The 17,564-nt window shown below is 52.3% G+C and overlaps 6 protein-coding genes across 6 annotated transcripts; 2 read left to right on the top strand and 4 right to left on the bottom strand.

Moving 5' to 3' along the window:
* Positions 1-239: 239 nt before the first annotated feature.
* PV05_08405 (uncharacterized protein) lies at positions 240-1,801 on the bottom strand. Its single transcript, XM_013457914.1, has 2 exons — positions 1,532-1,801; positions 240-1,460 (listed from the first exon to the last, which is right to left on the bottom strand). The coding sequence occupies exons 1-2, from the start codon at positions 1,635-1,637 to the stop codon at positions 586-588; spliced, it is 981 nt and encodes a 326-aa protein (XP_013313368.1). The 5' UTR covers positions 1,638-1,801; the 3' UTR covers positions 240-585.
* A 180-nt stretch (positions 1,802-1,981) lies between these two features.
* On the bottom strand, positions 1,982-5,009 carry PV05_08404 (uncharacterized protein). The gene has a single exon (XM_013457913.1). It carries the CDS (start codon positions 4,242-4,244, stop codon positions 2,262-2,264), a length of 1,983 nt encoding a protein of 660 aa, XP_013313367.1. The 5' UTR covers positions 4,245-5,009; the 3' UTR covers positions 1,982-2,261.
* Positions 5,010-6,521: 1,512 nt separating this feature from the next.
* On the top strand, positions 6,522-9,403 carry PV05_08403 (uncharacterized protein; the record flags this gene model as incomplete). The annotated part of the gene is made up of 1 exon (XM_013457912.1): positions 6,522-9,403. The coding sequence occupies exon 1, from the start codon at positions 7,061-7,063 to the stop codon at positions 9,401-9,403; it is 2,343 nt and encodes a 780-aa protein (XP_013313366.1). The 5' UTR covers positions 6,522-7,060.
* Positions 9,404-9,720: 317 nt separating this feature from the next.
* Positions 9,721-12,449, bottom strand: PV05_08402 (uncharacterized protein). Its single transcript, XM_013457911.1, has one exon. The coding sequence runs from the start codon at positions 12,054-12,056 to the stop codon at positions 10,203-10,205; it is 1,854 nt and encodes a 617-aa protein (XP_013313365.1). The 5' UTR covers positions 12,057-12,449; the 3' UTR covers positions 9,721-10,202.
* Positions 12,450-13,123: 674 nt separating this feature from the next.
* On the top strand, positions 13,124-16,535 carry PV05_08401 (uncharacterized protein). Its single transcript, XM_013457910.1, has one exon. The coding sequence runs from the start codon at positions 13,443-13,445 to the stop codon at positions 16,254-16,256; it is 2,814 nt and encodes a 937-aa protein (XP_013313364.1). The 5' UTR covers positions 13,124-13,442; the 3' UTR covers positions 16,257-16,535.
* Positions 16,502-17,399, bottom strand: PV05_08400 (60S ribosomal protein L35). Its single transcript, XM_013457909.1, has 3 exons — positions 17,326-17,399; positions 17,121-17,266; positions 16,502-17,036 (listed from the first exon to the last, which is right to left on the bottom strand). Exons 1-3 carry the CDS (start codon positions 17,326-17,328, stop codon positions 16,799-16,801), a joined length of 387 nt encoding a protein of 128 aa, XP_013313363.1. The 5' UTR covers positions 17,329-17,399; the 3' UTR covers positions 16,502-16,798.
* Between the last annotated feature and the right edge of the window lie 165 nt (positions 17,400-17,564).

Genomic DNA, 17,564 nt, shown 5'->3' with positions numbered 1-17,564 from the left:
TAAACACTTAACCGGAGCTCCACTACGGTGGCTTGCTGAGGGTTTTTCGATTCACCATGGATCTCCTTCCGTTCCCGGCTTCGCAGAAAGTCGTATGATGCATCGTCCTTTTTCCCAACACATTATGGCTTCATGCTAGGCAGTAGCGTGGAGCCGTGGAGGAGTTGCTACAAACATCACAATATCTCAAAAAAGATGAAAAGTTCCAAACCAAAGAGCGAACTGAATATCTACACCCCGTTGGCACGAAATGAGCTCGTGGCAGTGATGGAGGACTAGACAAGAATTTGGCACAGGCAAAATGCAATTGTGGGCGTGTCGCGAAGGACCTGAACACACTTTCCTGCTGATCTAGATACTTTTTCTAGCAATCGAGTTTGACGTTCAACATATAATATACATCAGAACTCCGAATTGGCAGGATTCTTGTCGCACTACCATGCGCCTCGCTATGCTCTGAGGAATTTGCTCCTTCACACAAGATCCGACCTGCAATCATCGCGTCGTAATTCCTTTTGTTGACCACTCCCCAGCTCATTCCATTTGGTTTCCTTCTGTTCAGTTGGACCGCCAACACTCCTCTTTTCAGACTCTTCCCGCCCGTCCAATCTGAATCCTCTCGCCCGTTCCCTTCTCATCATTTCGTAACGTCGGCCAGCCAGTCGCTTCTTTCTTCGCAAGCTCCATCTCCAGCTTCGTCCCCATGATCTTAAATGTGCTCTTCTCAGGCACTATCTCCGCATACAATGGCACCAGACTCGTAAACCGCTTTCCATCACTCGTCGGTAAATTCAGCTCGATCTCTGTCCCGCCTTCTTTGAACTCGACCTTTGCCCTCTCCTTGTCAATCTTCTTCAGGTAAAAGCTCACAATCACACTCCCTGTCGTCTGGTAGAAGTCGTTCCGGACGTTCTCGAGCACCTCTTCTTCCTCCGCCGGTGACCCGTCCATCGTCTTCTTCGGCTTTCCCACATAGCAGTGCCGTTTCTTGGTCTTGCACCCCTCGATCTTCAGGAACTCGTCAAACTCGAGAACCCTCCGCTTACAGCACGTCCAGCCCTTGCTGCCTTCATGGAATAAAGGCACGCCGGGGTGATATATGCACGTCTCCTCGTCTCGGGGAACCTTGTCGTCTCGGGACTTGCCGCACCCTCGTCTCTTGCAGATTGCGTTTGGTGGAATCTGGGCATGGGGATCGTCGGATTCGTCTTCAGGTGGTTCGGGTTTAGGTGTCGTAGATGGAGTAGGCTGCTGGGCAACTGTGAGACTCGTAGAGATAGGTCTTGTGACTGGGATTGGTGCAGGCATGGGCGCCGCAGCGACGATATTTGAAGCCTCAACTGCATTCGGTTTTGGAGGTGCGGGTGTGTCGTCTGTGGCAGAGTGTTTGCCTTTCGTACAGGGTGGGATCTCGAGGAATTCATCGAAGGTCAGAACACGAGGTTTACAGCATTTCCAGCCTATTCAGAATTAATACCAGATCGGGCGTATGTCTCGTGTGAAAGGATGAAGCCGATGGGGTCGTTCTCACCTTTCTGTCCTTCATGAAATTCCGGCGGTCCTGGATGATAAACACATTCCTCATCTGGGTCTGTGAACATCCTCCCGCATCCCTTGTGCACGCATTTCTGCGCCATCTCGGTTGAGTGTCCTTGCGCTCACTAGACACGACCGGTGGAAGAGATGTTGCGATTAGGAGCAATAGTAGAGGGCTGCCTAAGCAGTGCAGCAATAGACACACGAAGAGCAGAGAGACGGGTATATCAGACAACCGAATTCACAGGCCAGACTCGCGAGCTACCAGACAGCAAGCAAACAATGAGATGAGCATTTGAATGAGCCTTGGCGATTCCAGAAACATCTGACGCAATTACGAGGCCGCCCACGCTACGGTACGATTCTTCAGCCTTGCGAAGGTCCCACCAGCTTGGGGGTCAAAGGACCGAAATTCACAACCTTGGCTCGCTATGGATCAAAACACTTCATAGAGTTGAGTCTTTCATATTGAATCGCAAGCACAAAGCTTGACTTGGCACTGCCTCTATCGCTCACACATCTCGTGACTATGGTCAACATACAATCACGATACTGCAGTCCTTCTCCAGGCCAGTCACTCATTCTGTACCCAAAGGCTCTGGCTGACGCCTTACAGTCGTGCTTGCCGAGTACGAACACATACTCCTCCAGGAGACTCCGAAAATGCTGCACATAATTCTTCAAACAACCGATGTCTAGAGAATCGAAACCTCTCTGTTCTAGCGCTAGGTCCTGCGTTTTCTCCCATCTCCGCCTTGACGAGCCGTCGGAATATCCCGCGCAGGACTCGGGCTTACAAAGCTGACATGCTTCTCTTCCCGTTCCTCTCCATGCCGTCGTATAGCCGAAGGCCGTCTGACATGAGTGGTAGGTCTGGCCGGTTGAGCGCAACTCGGTTGAGTAGGATGGAACTCCGGTCCATGCAGAACACTCCGAGCATCGTCGTCGTCCCCTTGGATCTCGAATTCCACCTCCCCATCGTCGTGCTCGTCAGACACCGAGCTGCTAGTCGGAGAATGGGGTTCGTATTCTTCGTCATCATCGACGAGGCTGGGAGCTTGGTTAGACTCGCTGGTCGGCGAAGGATCCGATGGTTGCAGATCAGTGGCCTGGGGCTGTGTCATTGGAAGATGCATTCCTCTAGGACGGTGGTGAACGAGAGTATCGCCACTTCCATCATATTGCGGCAATTCTGCGCGCGTATTCGGTGTCCTTGACATGTTTGTGCTCAGCAATGGTGAAGATATTGGAGATTTGGTCGATCTTGGCGGCTGTTTGGATCCTGCGACTTGTGGATGGCGGCCTTGAGCTGTAGTTTGCATGGGGATATCCACATCCATTTCATCCTCGTCGGAACCGCAATCAGGCAGCTCGACTTTAGTTTTCGCCTCGGAAACCATGCCCTCTAGATCGATCCCCAATCCTCGGCTTCTAACCAGGTCTGAAAGGTTCGGCGTCAAAACTGATCCCTTAAAATCAGGAGACACATCTTTCGTCCTGGCCGGGTCGGGTGGAGGGGACTTCGGGAGTTGGGAACCATTCTTAGGCGGCGAAGGTTGCAGTAGCTTCGCAGAACGGATAAGTGGGTGAACGTTTCCTGTTGTCGGCGTCGCGGTAGGTTCGGCACCAATGACTGCTCCAGACTCATCAACTTCCACCGGCTCTCCACAAGCATCAGCTGCTGCATCGTGACTAGCAAAACTCCTGCCATGTCCGATACGACAATGATTGATAAAGCCCTGAGCACTTCCGAAATCATGTCTACCACAATCCGGACAGATCAGTTTTACGGTCAGGCCATCCGACTTTCGCTTGACGATCATAGGCCCTGTGGCCTTTTCCTTAGGCTGACCATATCCAGGTGGCAAGGCCTTCAGTTTCCCGCCTCGACCTGAACGCGAATTGCTTGATGTTGGGGGCATCTCAAAGCTTCCTCTCATTGACCTTGATTTCATAGGGGCTTTGCCGGCTGGAACCCTGCTCAAGGTTTCTGGCTCGACCCCGCCATCGAACCGAGTATCTGGAAGGAGCCACTTTGCATAATGACGCGAGTAAGGACCGTCGGTCACACCCCAAGGAGCAGGAGACTGAGGAAGCGGCGTAGGGAAGGCAGTGCGCAAAGCAGCACCAGTTCCGTTGCTTACCAGCAGCGAAGGCTGTTGAGTAGCTGGGTAAGGTATCTCTCTACACCTCCTTAACTGCTCCAACGACGCCTGACATTTTGCAATTTCTTGATCAATGAGGCGAAGTTCTTTGTGTTTGAGCAGGACTTCAAGGCTGATTTGAGTTTGAATGACGTCGCGTATGGATTCGAGGCGTTTGGCCGCCACAGCGTCCGTCGGAGCAGGTGTCTCCTTGCTGTCCAAACTCACATCCTTTAATTCAGTGTCCTCCATCTTGATATCTGGGGGAGTGGGTAGAAAAGAGGGTGACTCGCTCGCGCTTGGCGAAGCATTGTTTGTCTGTACTTCGCTGGACATGGACGGCGCATGGGCAGAACTTATCAGGGCAGGTTTTTGGTTGCTGCGTTCCGCAACCTTGGCCCGTTTCCTCTCTGACTGACCTTGCTGATCGCCAGACTGTTTCCGCTTGTGCTTGGAAGGCATGGTGATGGCACCGGAACCTGAAGAGTCTTGTTTGGGAACAAACATTCTCATTTCTGGAGAGGCGGCTTTGTCACAACCTGTCCAGGAAAGCAGGCGCAACATGTTTGAGCGCTCCTCGGTACAACGCGTGAAAGTCTCGGCGTTTTCAGATTGATCATCTGGACCATTTAGTCATTGCAGACTAGAAGTTCCGCCACTGCCCATATGTTTCTATCCTTCTGCCGTACGCTTTCGTCAACAATATCCTCAGACAATAGCTTCCGTTGTTTGCAAGTCTTCTGATTCACGACAACGATTCCCAACGCTTAGACAGACTGGGTTGAACTGAAATGAAGGTAGTTCGGTCTGGTTGGCGGTTCAAATACAGATATATGGGGTACAGGCGATCTCGTCGTGAATTACAAGGATTATAATGGTGTAACAAAGAGCGCGCAGCGCCAGAGTAACTGAGAATAGCGAATGTGAGAATAGTGAGACGTCAAGGGAAGGCAAGAAAGGTCGATGTCGATCGGAGTAGAGGACAGATGGTCGTTGGGAGTGGAATGAATGACGCAGAAGATGCGGATAAGCGGATCAGCGGATCCCTAATGGCAGACAGACGTTCCCGAGATTCGGAAGGTAAAGTGTACAGGTCGAATGGTGGCGAGAGATACCGGCAAAAGGAAGAGGAGATTAAAATTGTAAAGCAGGAAGAAATGGTGGAAAGAATCCGTTGTGAGGGAAGGCAGGCAGGCAGGCAGGCAGGCGAGAAGTGGTACGAGCAAACAAAGAGTACAGGTGAGTTGTAAAGTGATAAGTTTAGGGAGGTGCAGGTCTGCCGCAGAGGCGCAGAAAGCAAGAGCAAGGGAGAGAAGGAGAGGAGGGAAGGGGAAAGGCGAGGAGGAAGGGCAGGTGGGCAGGCAAGGGAGTGGAAGTGGAAGGGGGGCGGCCAGCAAACGGCCCAGAACCCAGTGGCAGGAAGAGCCTGTGAGCAAAGAGTGGATGCTGAGCACATCACCGGGAAGTGTTGACAGTCGGGGGACGATTTTGGCTTGAGCCTAGTGGAACCTTGGTCCTTGTGTTGTGGTGATTTATTGGCTGCATTGCAATCAAGGCAGCCGGCTATTGCCCTTTTGATCTAGTCCGACGTATGATTTCAGGAATGGCACATCCGTCAGCTGGTTCCACAGGTACTATGGTCATGACTACTATGGTACACTGATCACCTGACATAGGCCTCGGTGGTCTTGGAACACTTTATCAGAGATAAGGAGAAAGTGGGAGACGCTCACCCAAACACTCACCGGTTGAACAAGCCGCCCAATCACGTGCATATATCAATGTCGAACTGAAGCAGACAGCGTGAAATTGGGTATCTCCCTGGGTCTGGAGGGCTTGACTCCGTCCCCGTGTGGGTAGTACATCACGGCGGTCCGGCGGACTTTGACGGAACAGCCTTGAACAACAGATGACCAAGAGAGCAATCACGATGTAGTCTATGTTTCTATTATAACATCCGGCGGCGAGTCCGACAGCGCAAAATCCAACCTCTCAACTGCCCGCCATCCGGGCGGTAAGTGTCTTCGTCTCTCTAAATTGGAAGTCTGACAGAGGAAAATATTACTCCTTTCATCTACCGATTCGTTAAGATGCTACCTGCGACATGGATCAAACATTTAGTCAGACAATAAGTATGGACTGCCCTTCCACTACTACCATCGCCTCGTACATCAGACTCGCGCGACTCATCTGCGCAATCATCTACGAGTAGACGGTAGATTCCCGCGAGACTCTTGTCCGATACAATCAAATGCTAATCAATACTGCATAGGGCACTCGTGGCAACAGACCGACCAGGCATACGAAACGTGGTGAATCAGAAGCAAGCCCACGATTCCGTCCAAGCACATCATCTATTTCATCCCGCAGCGTCGACTTGCCGCAAATAGTTACTGAGCTTGCCGGAGAAATGCAGAAAAACACACTTTAGCCAAAGCATGTACCTAAAAATACTAATGCCTTTTGTCGCCGATCCGATTTTGCCCATCTTTAACTGACCATGCATGACCATGGAGAGCTCGAGTATGTGGGCTTGGGTCGACAAAGCGCAGGGTCAGCCCATCCACCAGGAACACTCCGGGAGATGCTGTTCCGGGCGGCCATGTCCAACGTCTTGTTCTCGTTCTTCAAATGATAGCTCTTGATCCTGGGTAGTGGTTTGAAACCCTGGAGATGTTGGTCGAGTTTTGCCACTGGTGCTTCTCTAGGTCTCTAGCCCGATAGACAGTCTTGCACCGCCACGCAGCCACACAAAACGAACCACTCACGCCACAGGAAACGAGTTGTCCCTGCATAAAGATCATCACAACTTGTCCTATGATGCCGTCTTTCTGTCTCCTACGCCCATCCAGACTTCAAATTCCCATCCACTCACATCATGAAACTCTTCCCTCGGATATATGTGATCAACGCCTGTCCCAGGATCGCTTCGGAACTATCCTCAAAAGAATGGCAATCAGATCCGGCCGGTCTGTTCCAGAACGTCAGAAGGCCATCCTACTGGCCATGATGCTTGTTGACTACCTGCTCACCATGCTTTAGCGAGCGCACCGCTGTACCATGTATCTGCCGCCCAGGGCTCCAGAGACCCTCGTGAGACCCTTGTGAGGCGTAGGCTTTACGATTGAAAGATCGGCAGCGATGCATATCAATGCAGGTAGGTGGCATGGTTCAAAAACTACTGTGACGATTGCGTCTCAAAAAACACTGCTCTTTGTTCTCTTCGCAAGTATCGCCATGGCGTGCATTACTGGTTGCTGCTGACTTCTGCTGTCTTCAATCAAACATCGTGTGCCCGCATAGCAAGACTTCATTGCAGAGAGGAGGTTGACAGGGAATCGCAAATCCTAATCAGGTTTTGAAGCATTGGTGTTGAGACAATGAAGCCTGTTACGATTTTCGTGGTTGTACCATGTCTACTACCCGTGGTCGCGGCGCAAAATGATGACCTGTTGAGTATCTTTGTCTCCGAGGCATACTCAGTCTATACGGAGGTCACTCAAATACTATCCTCCGTCGCCTCGGCAGCCTCCCAAGGTACAACAGACTCTTCCTCAACAGTCGAAGCCTCAACAACATCCGAGTCACCGACTACAACCGCAACGAACACTCCATCAACAAGCTCAGCTACTTCTGTGGTCTCGTCCTCGACCTCGTCTTCAGCCTCGACGTCAACTCTACATTCGAGCTCTGCGACTTCTTCACACATATCTTCAATAACTGCTACGTCTCTGTCACCGTCGGCTTTGGGGACATCTTCAGTAGTGGGAGTGACGGCCGAGACGAGCACGCCGCTGTCAAGAGGATCCGGAACGAACCACGACCACAAGTTAGCAATTATCCTAGGCACGGTGCTGGGCGCTCTTGCTGTTGGGCTGTTCATCTTGGCTGTACTGCTATGCCGGAGACGTCGGCGTGGCGAGTTGCCACGTCATCGTGCACTCTCCCCCGGCGACGACGAAGTTGAAAGCTGGAGACTGAACCGGCAGTCAGACATTCCCGAGAGCAAGAACTCTTCGCATCATGCGCTGGGTGCCTCTGGCTCTGCACCTCTCATGTCGGAGCATCCAGCCTTCCGCAATTATGATGATCTTGAGAATCCTTTCGTGCCCGTCCCACCTGCACCCAGGAGGACTGCACCGAACTCTCGAGCCGGTCTGACCGATGGAATGGTTCCGGGCGATGAGCCTTTTCTGAATGAGAAAGAGGTAGCAGTCGCCAGACCGACAAGCTGGCCCAAAGGCTTCACATCCAGCGCTACACCTATTACATTCAAGAAGGACGCGGGTGCCGCAGGTGTAGCTGGAGCTGCCGTCGGGGCAGGCTTGATGCATCATGACCACAACAAGAAGAACCACAAAAGGGTCGAGAACAGTCCCCGCGGCGAGAAAACCGCCGAGCCTCAAGTTCCTCGCCAGATCCATAGAAAACCAGTCCCGGTCAACTATGTGAACAACAGTGAAGCATGGCCCTATTCGCCAGTGTCCCCTGTTGACCCTGCCGCCGAAGCAGCTGCTTTACCTAAGTTTCCTGCACGGAATAGTGGTGAAAGCCAGCGTAGCTTTGGTCGGGACGCCGCCAGGGCCAATGCAACTTTCGACCAGGAATACGCGCCCGCTGGCTCTGGGCATGGCCACCACCGAAGCCTGGACGCGGCCGAACTTGCAGCAGGGGCCGCTGCCGGCGTAGCTCTCGCACACCAGCACGACCGTCATCAATCGGGAAGGCGAAGCAGCGAGCATACCCAGCCCCGCAGCCAGAGTCCTAAAGACCAGTCGTCAACAAGGCAGCGCAAAGACTCTAACCAGTCCGCGTCGTCGGCACATTCAAACAACCGCAATTCCTACAGCGACGACCTCCCGACCAATCCCTACCACGATGTCCTTGCTGTCGAACCCCCTTTGGCTGACGAACCGGAGCAACCACTCATCCGTGGTCAGCACGATTCACAACCACAACAAGCCTTTTCCGCTTTACCCCCTGCCCCGCCCGCCCGCAGCCCTCGGCGCGACAGCGGTCCGGGCACTGTCGCTCCGATGTTCAACAATCCCAACCGCCCGGCCGTTCCCAGCCCATTGTCCAGCGAAATCCGACCCGAGTCACTACGCAAGGCCCGAGGCGTGAACGCTTTACCAAGCCGCCGCTCCCGCACCCGCAGTGGCGGCAGCCCTAGCAACAGCCGTAACCGATATAGCTTCGAATACGACGATACTCCATTTGATACCTACCCCCCAGGGGCTGGGGCAGACCACTACGGCTCCTTCGCAGCCCAGAACTCGATGCCCGACAAGAGCGTAGTCGGCGATAACGGCTACCCGCACATGAATGTCCCTCGGCGTGAGAGCGGACAGTATGAGGTTGACTACGATCCGCCAAAAGCAGCGCGAAGGGATAGCACGCCGACGCCCCCGCCGTTACCGAGGGTGAATAACACGAGTTCGTTGATGTCCTTGGACGGCGCGGACTTTGCCCCTGCATTTGACCACCCGCACGACTTTGACTCGAATTGGAGGATGAGTTCTGGGATGCCGAGTGGCTGGCAGAGGCAGAAACAGGGACAGAGACGGAGTTCGAGCCCAAGGAACAGTGGCAATTATATGCGTGATTCGGGGATCGGAGGAATTGGAGGAAGCGGCGGTCCGAAAGAAGCGAGAAGGCTGAGGGCAAGTGATCTCGCGGGAGGAGACAGATATCCGCAAATGGGACTTGGCCAGGCGCTGTGAACGGAAAATTTGATGATCGAGGACGACACGTTGATGAGCCAGCATTTTCCTTTGTTATTCAGCTACTATATATACGCTCACGATACTTACGGCGTGGCATTTGAAAAGGCGGAAATGGAACGGCGATATCCAGGAGCTCGGCGTCAAGGAGTCGCAATTCTAGAGACACCATGTATGTAATATTGCAGATACTTGCAGTTTCCTGGAATATTAAATGGTCTTCCTAACTTCATTTTCTCATCGGTCGTGTCCCTGTGGCAGGACTGACTTTCCCCTAGCTGCAGTACTTTTCCGATGAACATGTTTTGTTCACTGTTTCTTAGAAGCCTGAGCCAAGAAAGGGAATGATGTCGGGTGTATATCTCGGACTAGGAGTGGTTGTAGTCCAGCTCCGGAGTATTCTATGCTTTTAGGATACTGTTGCATGCTCTGCTAAAATCCAAGCCATGCTACCATATCATCCAGCCACTGTAAAATGCACGAGTATGACTCTCCACTAGCCTGAAGCCCATTTTCCCAGGCTCATGTGTGGCCCTTCCTTGTATGCATGCAATCGCTAAAAGATAAGCCAAGTTATGCTGTCTCGCATCTCAAGACATGACAGACCATAGTATAACCACAAATACGACGTCGTTCTGCACGCACCCCTTTCAACTGCTCTTGTCAAGGGTTGCAGGTTCCACTCTATCAAAGCTCTCGTGCATCGGCACATGATGGTGGGCATGACAATCAGTTCGTGGAGCTGCGATAACTCTGAACGCCCGGGGCATCGAGAAGAGGGGATCATGATTGTGCCTCCTCAGTTCAATAATCGAACCATATCCGATGGTATCCGTCCTGTGGGAGAGATTGTTTCGCTGTTCCTCCATTCTCCGCTCATCGAAGGAGGCGTTTCTGGCGCTGGACTGACTTCCACGCTCGAGTAGCCGGACTTCTGAGGTGGAATCAGCATCTCGTTGGAATCCCGTCGTGGTGATAACGGCTCAGGTGCAGCCTTCTTGTATGATTGCGTAATCTCTACCGATACCGTAGATTTAGTGATCTTGCCACTGATGCGTTGCTGGGTCAAGAGATTTCGAGAATTCATCGATGCTCGGATTTTGGTGACTTTTGGGTTCCCGTTAAGTGAAGTTTTGGGCTTGTGGTCCGGCTTTCTAGGATTCTCCTTGCCGCCTAATACATCGGCAATAGATCTTCCAGTGCTTGCTGGATTCTTGACTTGTGCCGCTGCTGCCTGCTTGCTTCGCTCCCCAACTTTGAGCTTGATACGCAGAGGCGACGAAGAAACTGTCTGTCTGTCTTCCGATGACTTTCGGGGTGAACCGCCGTTCTGACTGCGTGGGGGTGTCATTGAGTGAACCTCGACAGAAGGTAGTAACCGCTGGACAGGCTTGTCTTTGACGTTCTTTTCAGCCTTCTTCGGGGAGGTCGGGATGACAATCTCTATTTGTCCTTGACTTGATTTGACCCTCTCCAAATCGGCGGTGGTGTAATTTTCGACCAGATCGACGGCTGGATTATCCCATTCCCGCAAGGCTGCCAGACGTGCGACCTCGTCGCTGTCGCCCTTCACAACCAGATCCCACAAATTTTCGAGATCTTTTCCTGGCGGAACCGGATCTCGGTTGATCCATATCGTGGTGCCCTCTCTGCGATCTCGGACGATCTGGCACATCTCGTGAACAATTCTGCGCACTGCCGGGATTTTCATGCTTGTTCCCACCACAACTACTGCATCAGGTCTTGTTCGAAAGTCAGCTGTAGTCACTGCTCCAATCGCCTCATCGTCTGGATTGTGCTCGTTGTAGAGAACAATTCTCGGTCGCAATTTCCCAACGCCGTGACTTCGCTTGCCAGCATGTTTCGTTCGGAGCGCATCGGCAGCGACGCACTGAGGACACAGAGGAGGGGTTGGTCCGTCAAAGAGGTGCGCCTCAAAGTCGGAGATGTGTCTGCATTTCTGACACATCATCTTTTCGAGCCCACCATGTAGCTGAATAGTCTGCGGCCATGGCGCTTTGTGATTAAGGGGTACTTGAGTTGCAAGGGGCGGAAGAGAGCTTTCTAAACCATCCACATTCTGTGTATATAGCCGCAGCAATCGCCCTTCCACTGACAGGCGTGCGAGAAAACGGTGAAAAGCAGTCGGCTTGGCGTTCTCAGACATCTTGGAGAGTTTCCGCACCATATCGTGAAAACTCGAGGTGGAGTGGTCATCCTTGTAGACTGAAGCATCGAACAGCATTTTTCCGGAGCTCTTCAATTTGTGCTCGCCTTTGAGGCTGTTGAACAGGCCATGGGAAGATCTGAAATCAGGGATTCCAGCTGAGACAGAAATCCCTGCTCCTGCAATGACAACAATCTTTTTCCTGTTTCGCAGAGCTTTGAGTAGTGTATCTAGAGCATCTGTGCGATCATAGTCTGACTGCGCAGTGTCGGAAGTGAGATCGAGGTGTTGTGTGGTTCTTGTTCTCGGTTCGATTTTTCTGCGTTTGCGAGCAGGAGGCATATCGTCACCGGCATGCTGTGAAGGTGGAGGAGTGAGAACCTGAAAGCCAGGAGGCAAGACCGGCGAACTCGGAGGAGAACTGAGTGGAGAGCTTGGTATAGAGCTTAGGGGAGAGGATAAATCTGAAATCTCGTCGGTGTCCATGGTTGTTGTTGTCGTTGTGCGGTGTGGTGAGTGATCTATCGCATGACTTGGGTAGAGGAAGGAGCGACCAACGTCGAGGGTTTAAAATTGTTAGTTGAGATGGTGACCAAATTGCGACTCGAATAAGGTGTTAATAAGGGCCCGCCGAGGTATGGGATTGATGAAGAATGAGTGAGAGTTGGCCGCCAGAGTCAAGTGAGGTGATGGTGAGCTGAGAGAAGAATGAGAGGCGCAGTTTTGCGATGAGGCTGGAACTGGGATCTGTCCAGTGATCTGGGGGACCCTGCCTTGGATTCACTTGGGAGCGAGATGATGAGTGGAGGGAGAAGCAAGCGTCAGCGGCTGCATGAGCGGGAGAGGGAACAACAGCAGATGCAAAACATCCACCAAAAACAGCCATGAACCCACAACAATTGCAGCAGCCGGACTGCCGACGAGATGCGCAACACAAAGCGAAACGAGGACTCGAAACAACAAAGGCAAGAATTGGACCAATAAGAGGAAGTCTTGGGGTCGAGGTCAGTGGTGGTTACGGGTACCCAAGAAAGGAACTGGGCTCTGGCGGGCTCTGGGGGCGGCTAAAAGAGGCTGACCATGGGCGGTGGTCGCCTGTCGACGCCTGTCTACGGTCTAATTTTTAGGGCTCCATAGGCCTCACTAGGCAAGGATGGGCATCAACTTGGTGCCTTGCATGGCTGCCCGACCGGAAACGTCACACATTGCAGTATCACGGAACTCCAGTACAAAAGTCCATTCTCTAACGTGAGCACCAAGTCTGTCTGATCAGCTTGACAAAAGGTCTCCTATGGACATATCAGCCTTTTGGCAACCATACAACGCTCTTTAGCACCAACCCGAGCATCTGCATGTTCCATATTTGAAGAGATCCTTGCATCATCTCGCAAGAATTCAGGCTGTCGACTGTTACCCCGGCTACCACCAGAACGAGCCCTGTGGCTTGCCTCGTCCGGTGCTCAGACAAGCTACTGGAGCCACGAGGCCAGCTCCACTCGGCTCCCACGACTTCCACGACTTCAAACGGAATTTCTGCCTCGCCGCCCGTGAAGGCTTCACAGTTGAAGGTGACATTATTCATATCTTCACGCGCTCGACAAATTTATGCAAGCGCATCACGTCGCATTGCCTCGCCATTGCGCTGAGACTCCGCCACTGTCTCTCATTGGTCCTTGAAAAAAATATCTCGGAAGAAAACGTGCCAAAATGGATATGGACAAAGACTCGTAGAATGAGTCTGGCCTATTCACTGAACAGTTCGCTCGAATTCGACCAGAGCAGCTAGACTGGGCATCGCTATTTGATCCTACTATCCCCGAGCAGCAGATACAACCGAGAGACGACTCCTACTATGAGTTGTCAGAGGCGGTCATGGAGCAATTGGAACCGCTTAAACAAAATCAGCTAGAACAAACGGACGACTTTGCCTCAGAGGCATTTTTTGATCAGAATACCCTTGAGCAGCAAATTCAACAACTTGATCCGACCAATGGTCTGAATGCGGCTGCGAATGTTGGGCCTCCCCCAGATCCGACTATCATCGAACAGCTGCAACGAAGATGGTTTTGCGGCTACCAGGAACGTGTAGCATGGTCGAGACTCGGACATATTGCAACGATATCAGATGATAGCTCGAAGGTTCGGGTAGGGTGCCTTCGTTTCAGCTGTGAGTCTAAATCCTGGGAACTCTACGAGCGAGTTACCTTACCTACTCTGTTCGAGGACGCTGTCGGCCTTCTTTTCAGCGGCCACGGACTCGAGCTTGCAATTGTCGATGCGAAGGGGAGACTATGCATCTACCACTGCTCCCACCTAGCATTAAATCGGTTCATGCTCGGGAAGCCTAACAACCTCGATGAGATTCATGACAGCGCTCAGATCATTGGTATGGCCTGGTTGAACCAAGACCGTCAGGAGAGACCACGAAATGTTGTCACTCATGCCACCAAGAATGACACAAGATGGCTGCATACCAACTCCAGAGCAAAACCGCTCGGTCCATTCTTCTCACGCGGTCTTGTGGTGGTGCATCGCTCCGGTACAGTGGCCTTTTGGTATCAACGAAACGATGGGCAGTATCTCAGATCTGCCGGACACTTGTCAACCACAAACGATATGCTCTACAGCCACGCAAGTCTCACCCTGACCGCAGACCAGAAAATGATGATTGCGGTGCACTCTTTGGAAGGCGAGATCTCGGTTTGCTACATGTCGATCGACTGGAACCCATTAAAGCTCAGTGAGAATAACCTTCCTGCTTTGAGCTTCGAATTCGTTTCCACCAAGGTGTTCGCTCAACCACCAGGATCACCTACTATGCCCGACCTCTATGACCCAGATTCGTGGCATCTCAGTCACCTGGAATTGATGCATAGCCCGGAGGCCGAAAAGGAACCTTCTGCACAACCAGCTGTTGTCGCGATCCTCACAGGCATCAATAAAACCGTGAATATCGGCGATCCAGGGTACCTTGCCGGCAGTATGATCAAGAAGTGGACACTCACATCTGTTGAGCAGAAACTCCATCCCCTCTTTGAGAGTTTGCCCACTAAAGGCTCTGGCATGACTGGCCATGTTCCCATCCTGACCATTCAAGCCCAGCTAGAAAAGGCCGAACAAGCCATTGTCACAGTTCATCATGTTGACGGGATACAAGCATTCGTCATAACAACGTCGGAAAATCGTACCGATTTCTTAAGTTCAGATGACTTCTCTCCTCTTTCTTATGCCGCATCTATTACAGAAACCGCCTCAATGGCGCAATCAGGATTCACTTATCCTTATACCAACATATACTCTCCGGCATTTTCGATCAACGCATGCCTTAGGGCTGATGTCGGCAACGACGACAAAACCCAGCTTGCTGCAATGGAATTCCAGGTCCAAGGCCCGACTCAGCAACCTCTCGACCCACACCTCGACGCCGCCATTGCCGCATTGAACCTCGCCTTCGCCCGTGCCTGCTGGAGCAACGCGAGCATTGACGACGTGCTGATGTGTGCACTACACACCCTTCCGCACGACACTCTACCGTCAGTGGTGATGGCCATGTACCGAACACTCTTTAGAGATACAGAATTCATCAACGAGAAGACGCAAGGGTCCGAGCTAGAGCGAATCTTCCACAAACAAGTCATGGGTCGCGTCATGGCTTACCACGCGCTCCTCGTCGCATACAGTCCCCAGCTCACATCGATCACAACCACCGACGGACGAGTCGGGTGCTGGTCGCTCAGCGCCCAGTGGGCCTGGGTGGCGAGTAACATCCGCCACACGGCGACACTGCTGTTCATGAACCTGCGCGATGTGCAGCATGCTAGCCTCACCGTGTCCCAGGACTACACGGACATGCTATGTCTGAACATCCGCTGGGGGTTGGCGGTGATCCGATGGATCATCAGCGCAATCCTAGAAGTCAGTGATCGTGAGACGAACCCTGAAATGTTCGACAGCAAGACCGGGCGGCTGGGCGATGTCAAGGGGGATGGCAGCCAGGGGCTTGTCGCGCTGGTTTTGAATATTCATTGTTCGAGGGTCTTCCTGGTCGCGTTCATCAGAGCTGTCCGCGCGTACGCGAAGAACGCGGAGCCCAAGACGCGGCATCAATTACAGGTATTGCAGACGATTCAGCAGCACACCACGGGCAAAGGGATTACCTTTCAGGCTATTGAGGCGATTTTGGAGTTTAGATGGGCTGCAGCGGGTGATGTTGATGGCGACATTGCCGCGACGACGGTGCGACAGCTCGAAATGATGGCTACGGGCGTCGTGCCGGAGTCCTACCAGGGCACGATCAAGCTTTTGCTGACCAAGTTATTTAATAGTCAGGCTGGGCTGAGGGCGAAGATGTTGCTGGACAGGTTAAAGTTGTTTACGGACCGGGTGGATTTGGACTATGTCTTCTTGAATCATGATGTGCTTGGGAAGCTGCCTGACGATGTCAAGGGGAGGAGGGTCATTTATGATGTGCATAGGAAGAGGCCCATACTCAAGGGAGTGTTGGAGCCTGGTGGGACGGATGAGCCGATTGTAAGACGGTGTCTACGATGCGGAAGTTTCAGCGCGGACATTGTGGTGCCGCCACCGGACTGGTTGAGCAAGACGGTCGGTGCGCTGCTGACCAAATGTGTCTGTGATGGCAATTGGGTCATTGAGCCTTGGAAGAAGTATAGTGGTGAGAGCTGAAGGGGAGCGTTTGGATATGGACTTGCAGCACAGCTACCAACATCTGGAGAAGCATCCTCTTCATGGATTTTGGGAACGGAGATGCTGGCGCTGCCAGGAGCAATCTGTGCTTTTGAATTTCCGGGATCTGGGGAGATTCGATATCACGAGCGATATTCATCAATGTAGTCTGGTCACCGTGCTGACACCGTCCGGCTTTCCAGTCATAGATCTGTCTCATAACATCAGCTAGACCACGAGGGGTCGTCAGAAGTTCCTCCGGTCGAAGGTAAAGCGAATGAACTGAATTCTCGGTGCTTTCAAGAGTTTTGATATTTCATGTTCTTGCGATGAAGAATTGACGAGACGCGGATACCTCGCAATTCAGCGTTCCATGGCATGCCTATTCCGCAACTATGCTGCGCAAGTTGATGTCTCAAGCGCGAATTTCAGGAATTAACCTGGCAACACCGTTCGAATTGGTCCCAACCCTGAAGTACGCACAACGGCTTGAAATGGCACCCACTTCCGTAAAATTTGTGCTATCATAGTCTTCAACTCATTTACGCCTCAGCCTTGACAGCATACTTTCTTTGCGGGAAGTGTGTCGATCTCTTCTTCTGCTTCTCAGTGGTTCTGCTGGCGTCCTTCTTGCTCAATCGTCGGCGGATGGCACGAGTTTGCTTTGGTCGAAGATCGAGAGGGAGGTACTTCTTCTTTGCGTAGAACAGGCGCAGTTGGTGTCGTTGGTTGGCGTTGATGACAGTGAGGACTCGGGCGATTGATTTGCGAAGGTCGTGTCTGTATTCCCAACCAGTCAGCATTCTGTCTCCTTCTTCCCCATCGCAGCTTTCGCCGTCCAAGACGCTCGTTGAGCAAACGTACATTCTGTTGAGTTTCGAGGATGCACCGCCTGCAATCTTCTGGACGCGGAGTTGGCCCAGCTCGGTCTTCAGCTCGTCCAGTTGCTTCTTCAAATCATCTCTGCCCTTGCTCCATAGCTGGCCGGGCTTGACTCTGGCATTGGTCGACTATACCCAAGCGTTAGTATTTCACGGTGCGCACGATTTCAGGATAGCAACTGGCGTACCATCTTGGCTGGTATTGAGACCTTGTCGACGTCAAACTTGGTGGGTGGTTGAGAAGAGGAGTCGTATCGCAAAGTCGATGCCGTTGGACGACGAGACTAATTTTCGCAATGTGTGGAACGAATGCCAAGAGTTACTTTTCCGCACGTGATGGAAAGCAGCAAGTCCTGTGCACGGATTGAGGTTAGCGTCAACGTTGCGTTTGAGCCTCGTCATTGTCCCGAACTTCACATGCAGGGGA

The sequence above is a fragment of the Exophiala xenobiotica genome (assembly GCF_000835505.1).
Source record: "Exophiala xenobiotica strain CBS 118157 unplaced genomic scaffold supercont1.5, whole genome shotgun sequence".
Taxonomy (NCBI): domain Eukaryota; kingdom Fungi; phylum Ascomycota; class Eurotiomycetes; order Chaetothyriales; family Herpotrichiellaceae; genus Exophiala; species Exophiala xenobiotica.
Note: the sequence above shows the minus strand (reverse complement) of the source record. Positions and strands in the feature narration are given on the sequence as shown.

Excerpts from the sequence above, each read along its gene's own strand:
- PV05_08405 (XM_013457914.1), bottom strand. The coding sequence starts at position 1,637 with ATGGCGCAGAAATGCGTGCACAAGGGATGCGGGAGGATGTTCACAGAC. Across the intron at positions 1,461-1,531 it reads ATTTCATGAAGGACAGAAAG|GCTGGAAATGCTGTAAACCT; the intron begins GTGAGAACGACC and ends AATTCTGAATAG.
- PV05_08404 (XM_013457913.1), bottom strand. The coding sequence starts at position 4,244 with ATGTTGCGCCTGCTTTCCTGGACAGGTTGTGACAAAGCCGCCTCTCCA.
- PV05_08402 (XM_013457911.1), bottom strand. The coding sequence starts at position 12,056 with ATGGACACCGACGAGATTTCAGATTTATCCTCTCCCCTAAGCTCTATA.
- PV05_08401 (XM_013457910.1), top strand. The coding sequence starts at position 13,443 with ATGGAGCAATTGGAACCGCTTAAACAAAATCAGCTAGAACAAACGGAC.
- PV05_08400 (XM_013457909.1), bottom strand. Across the intron at positions 17,037-17,120 it reads TCCTCGAAACTCAACAGAAT|ACACGACCTTCGCAAATCAA; the intron begins GTACGTTTGCTC and ends TTGGGAATACAG.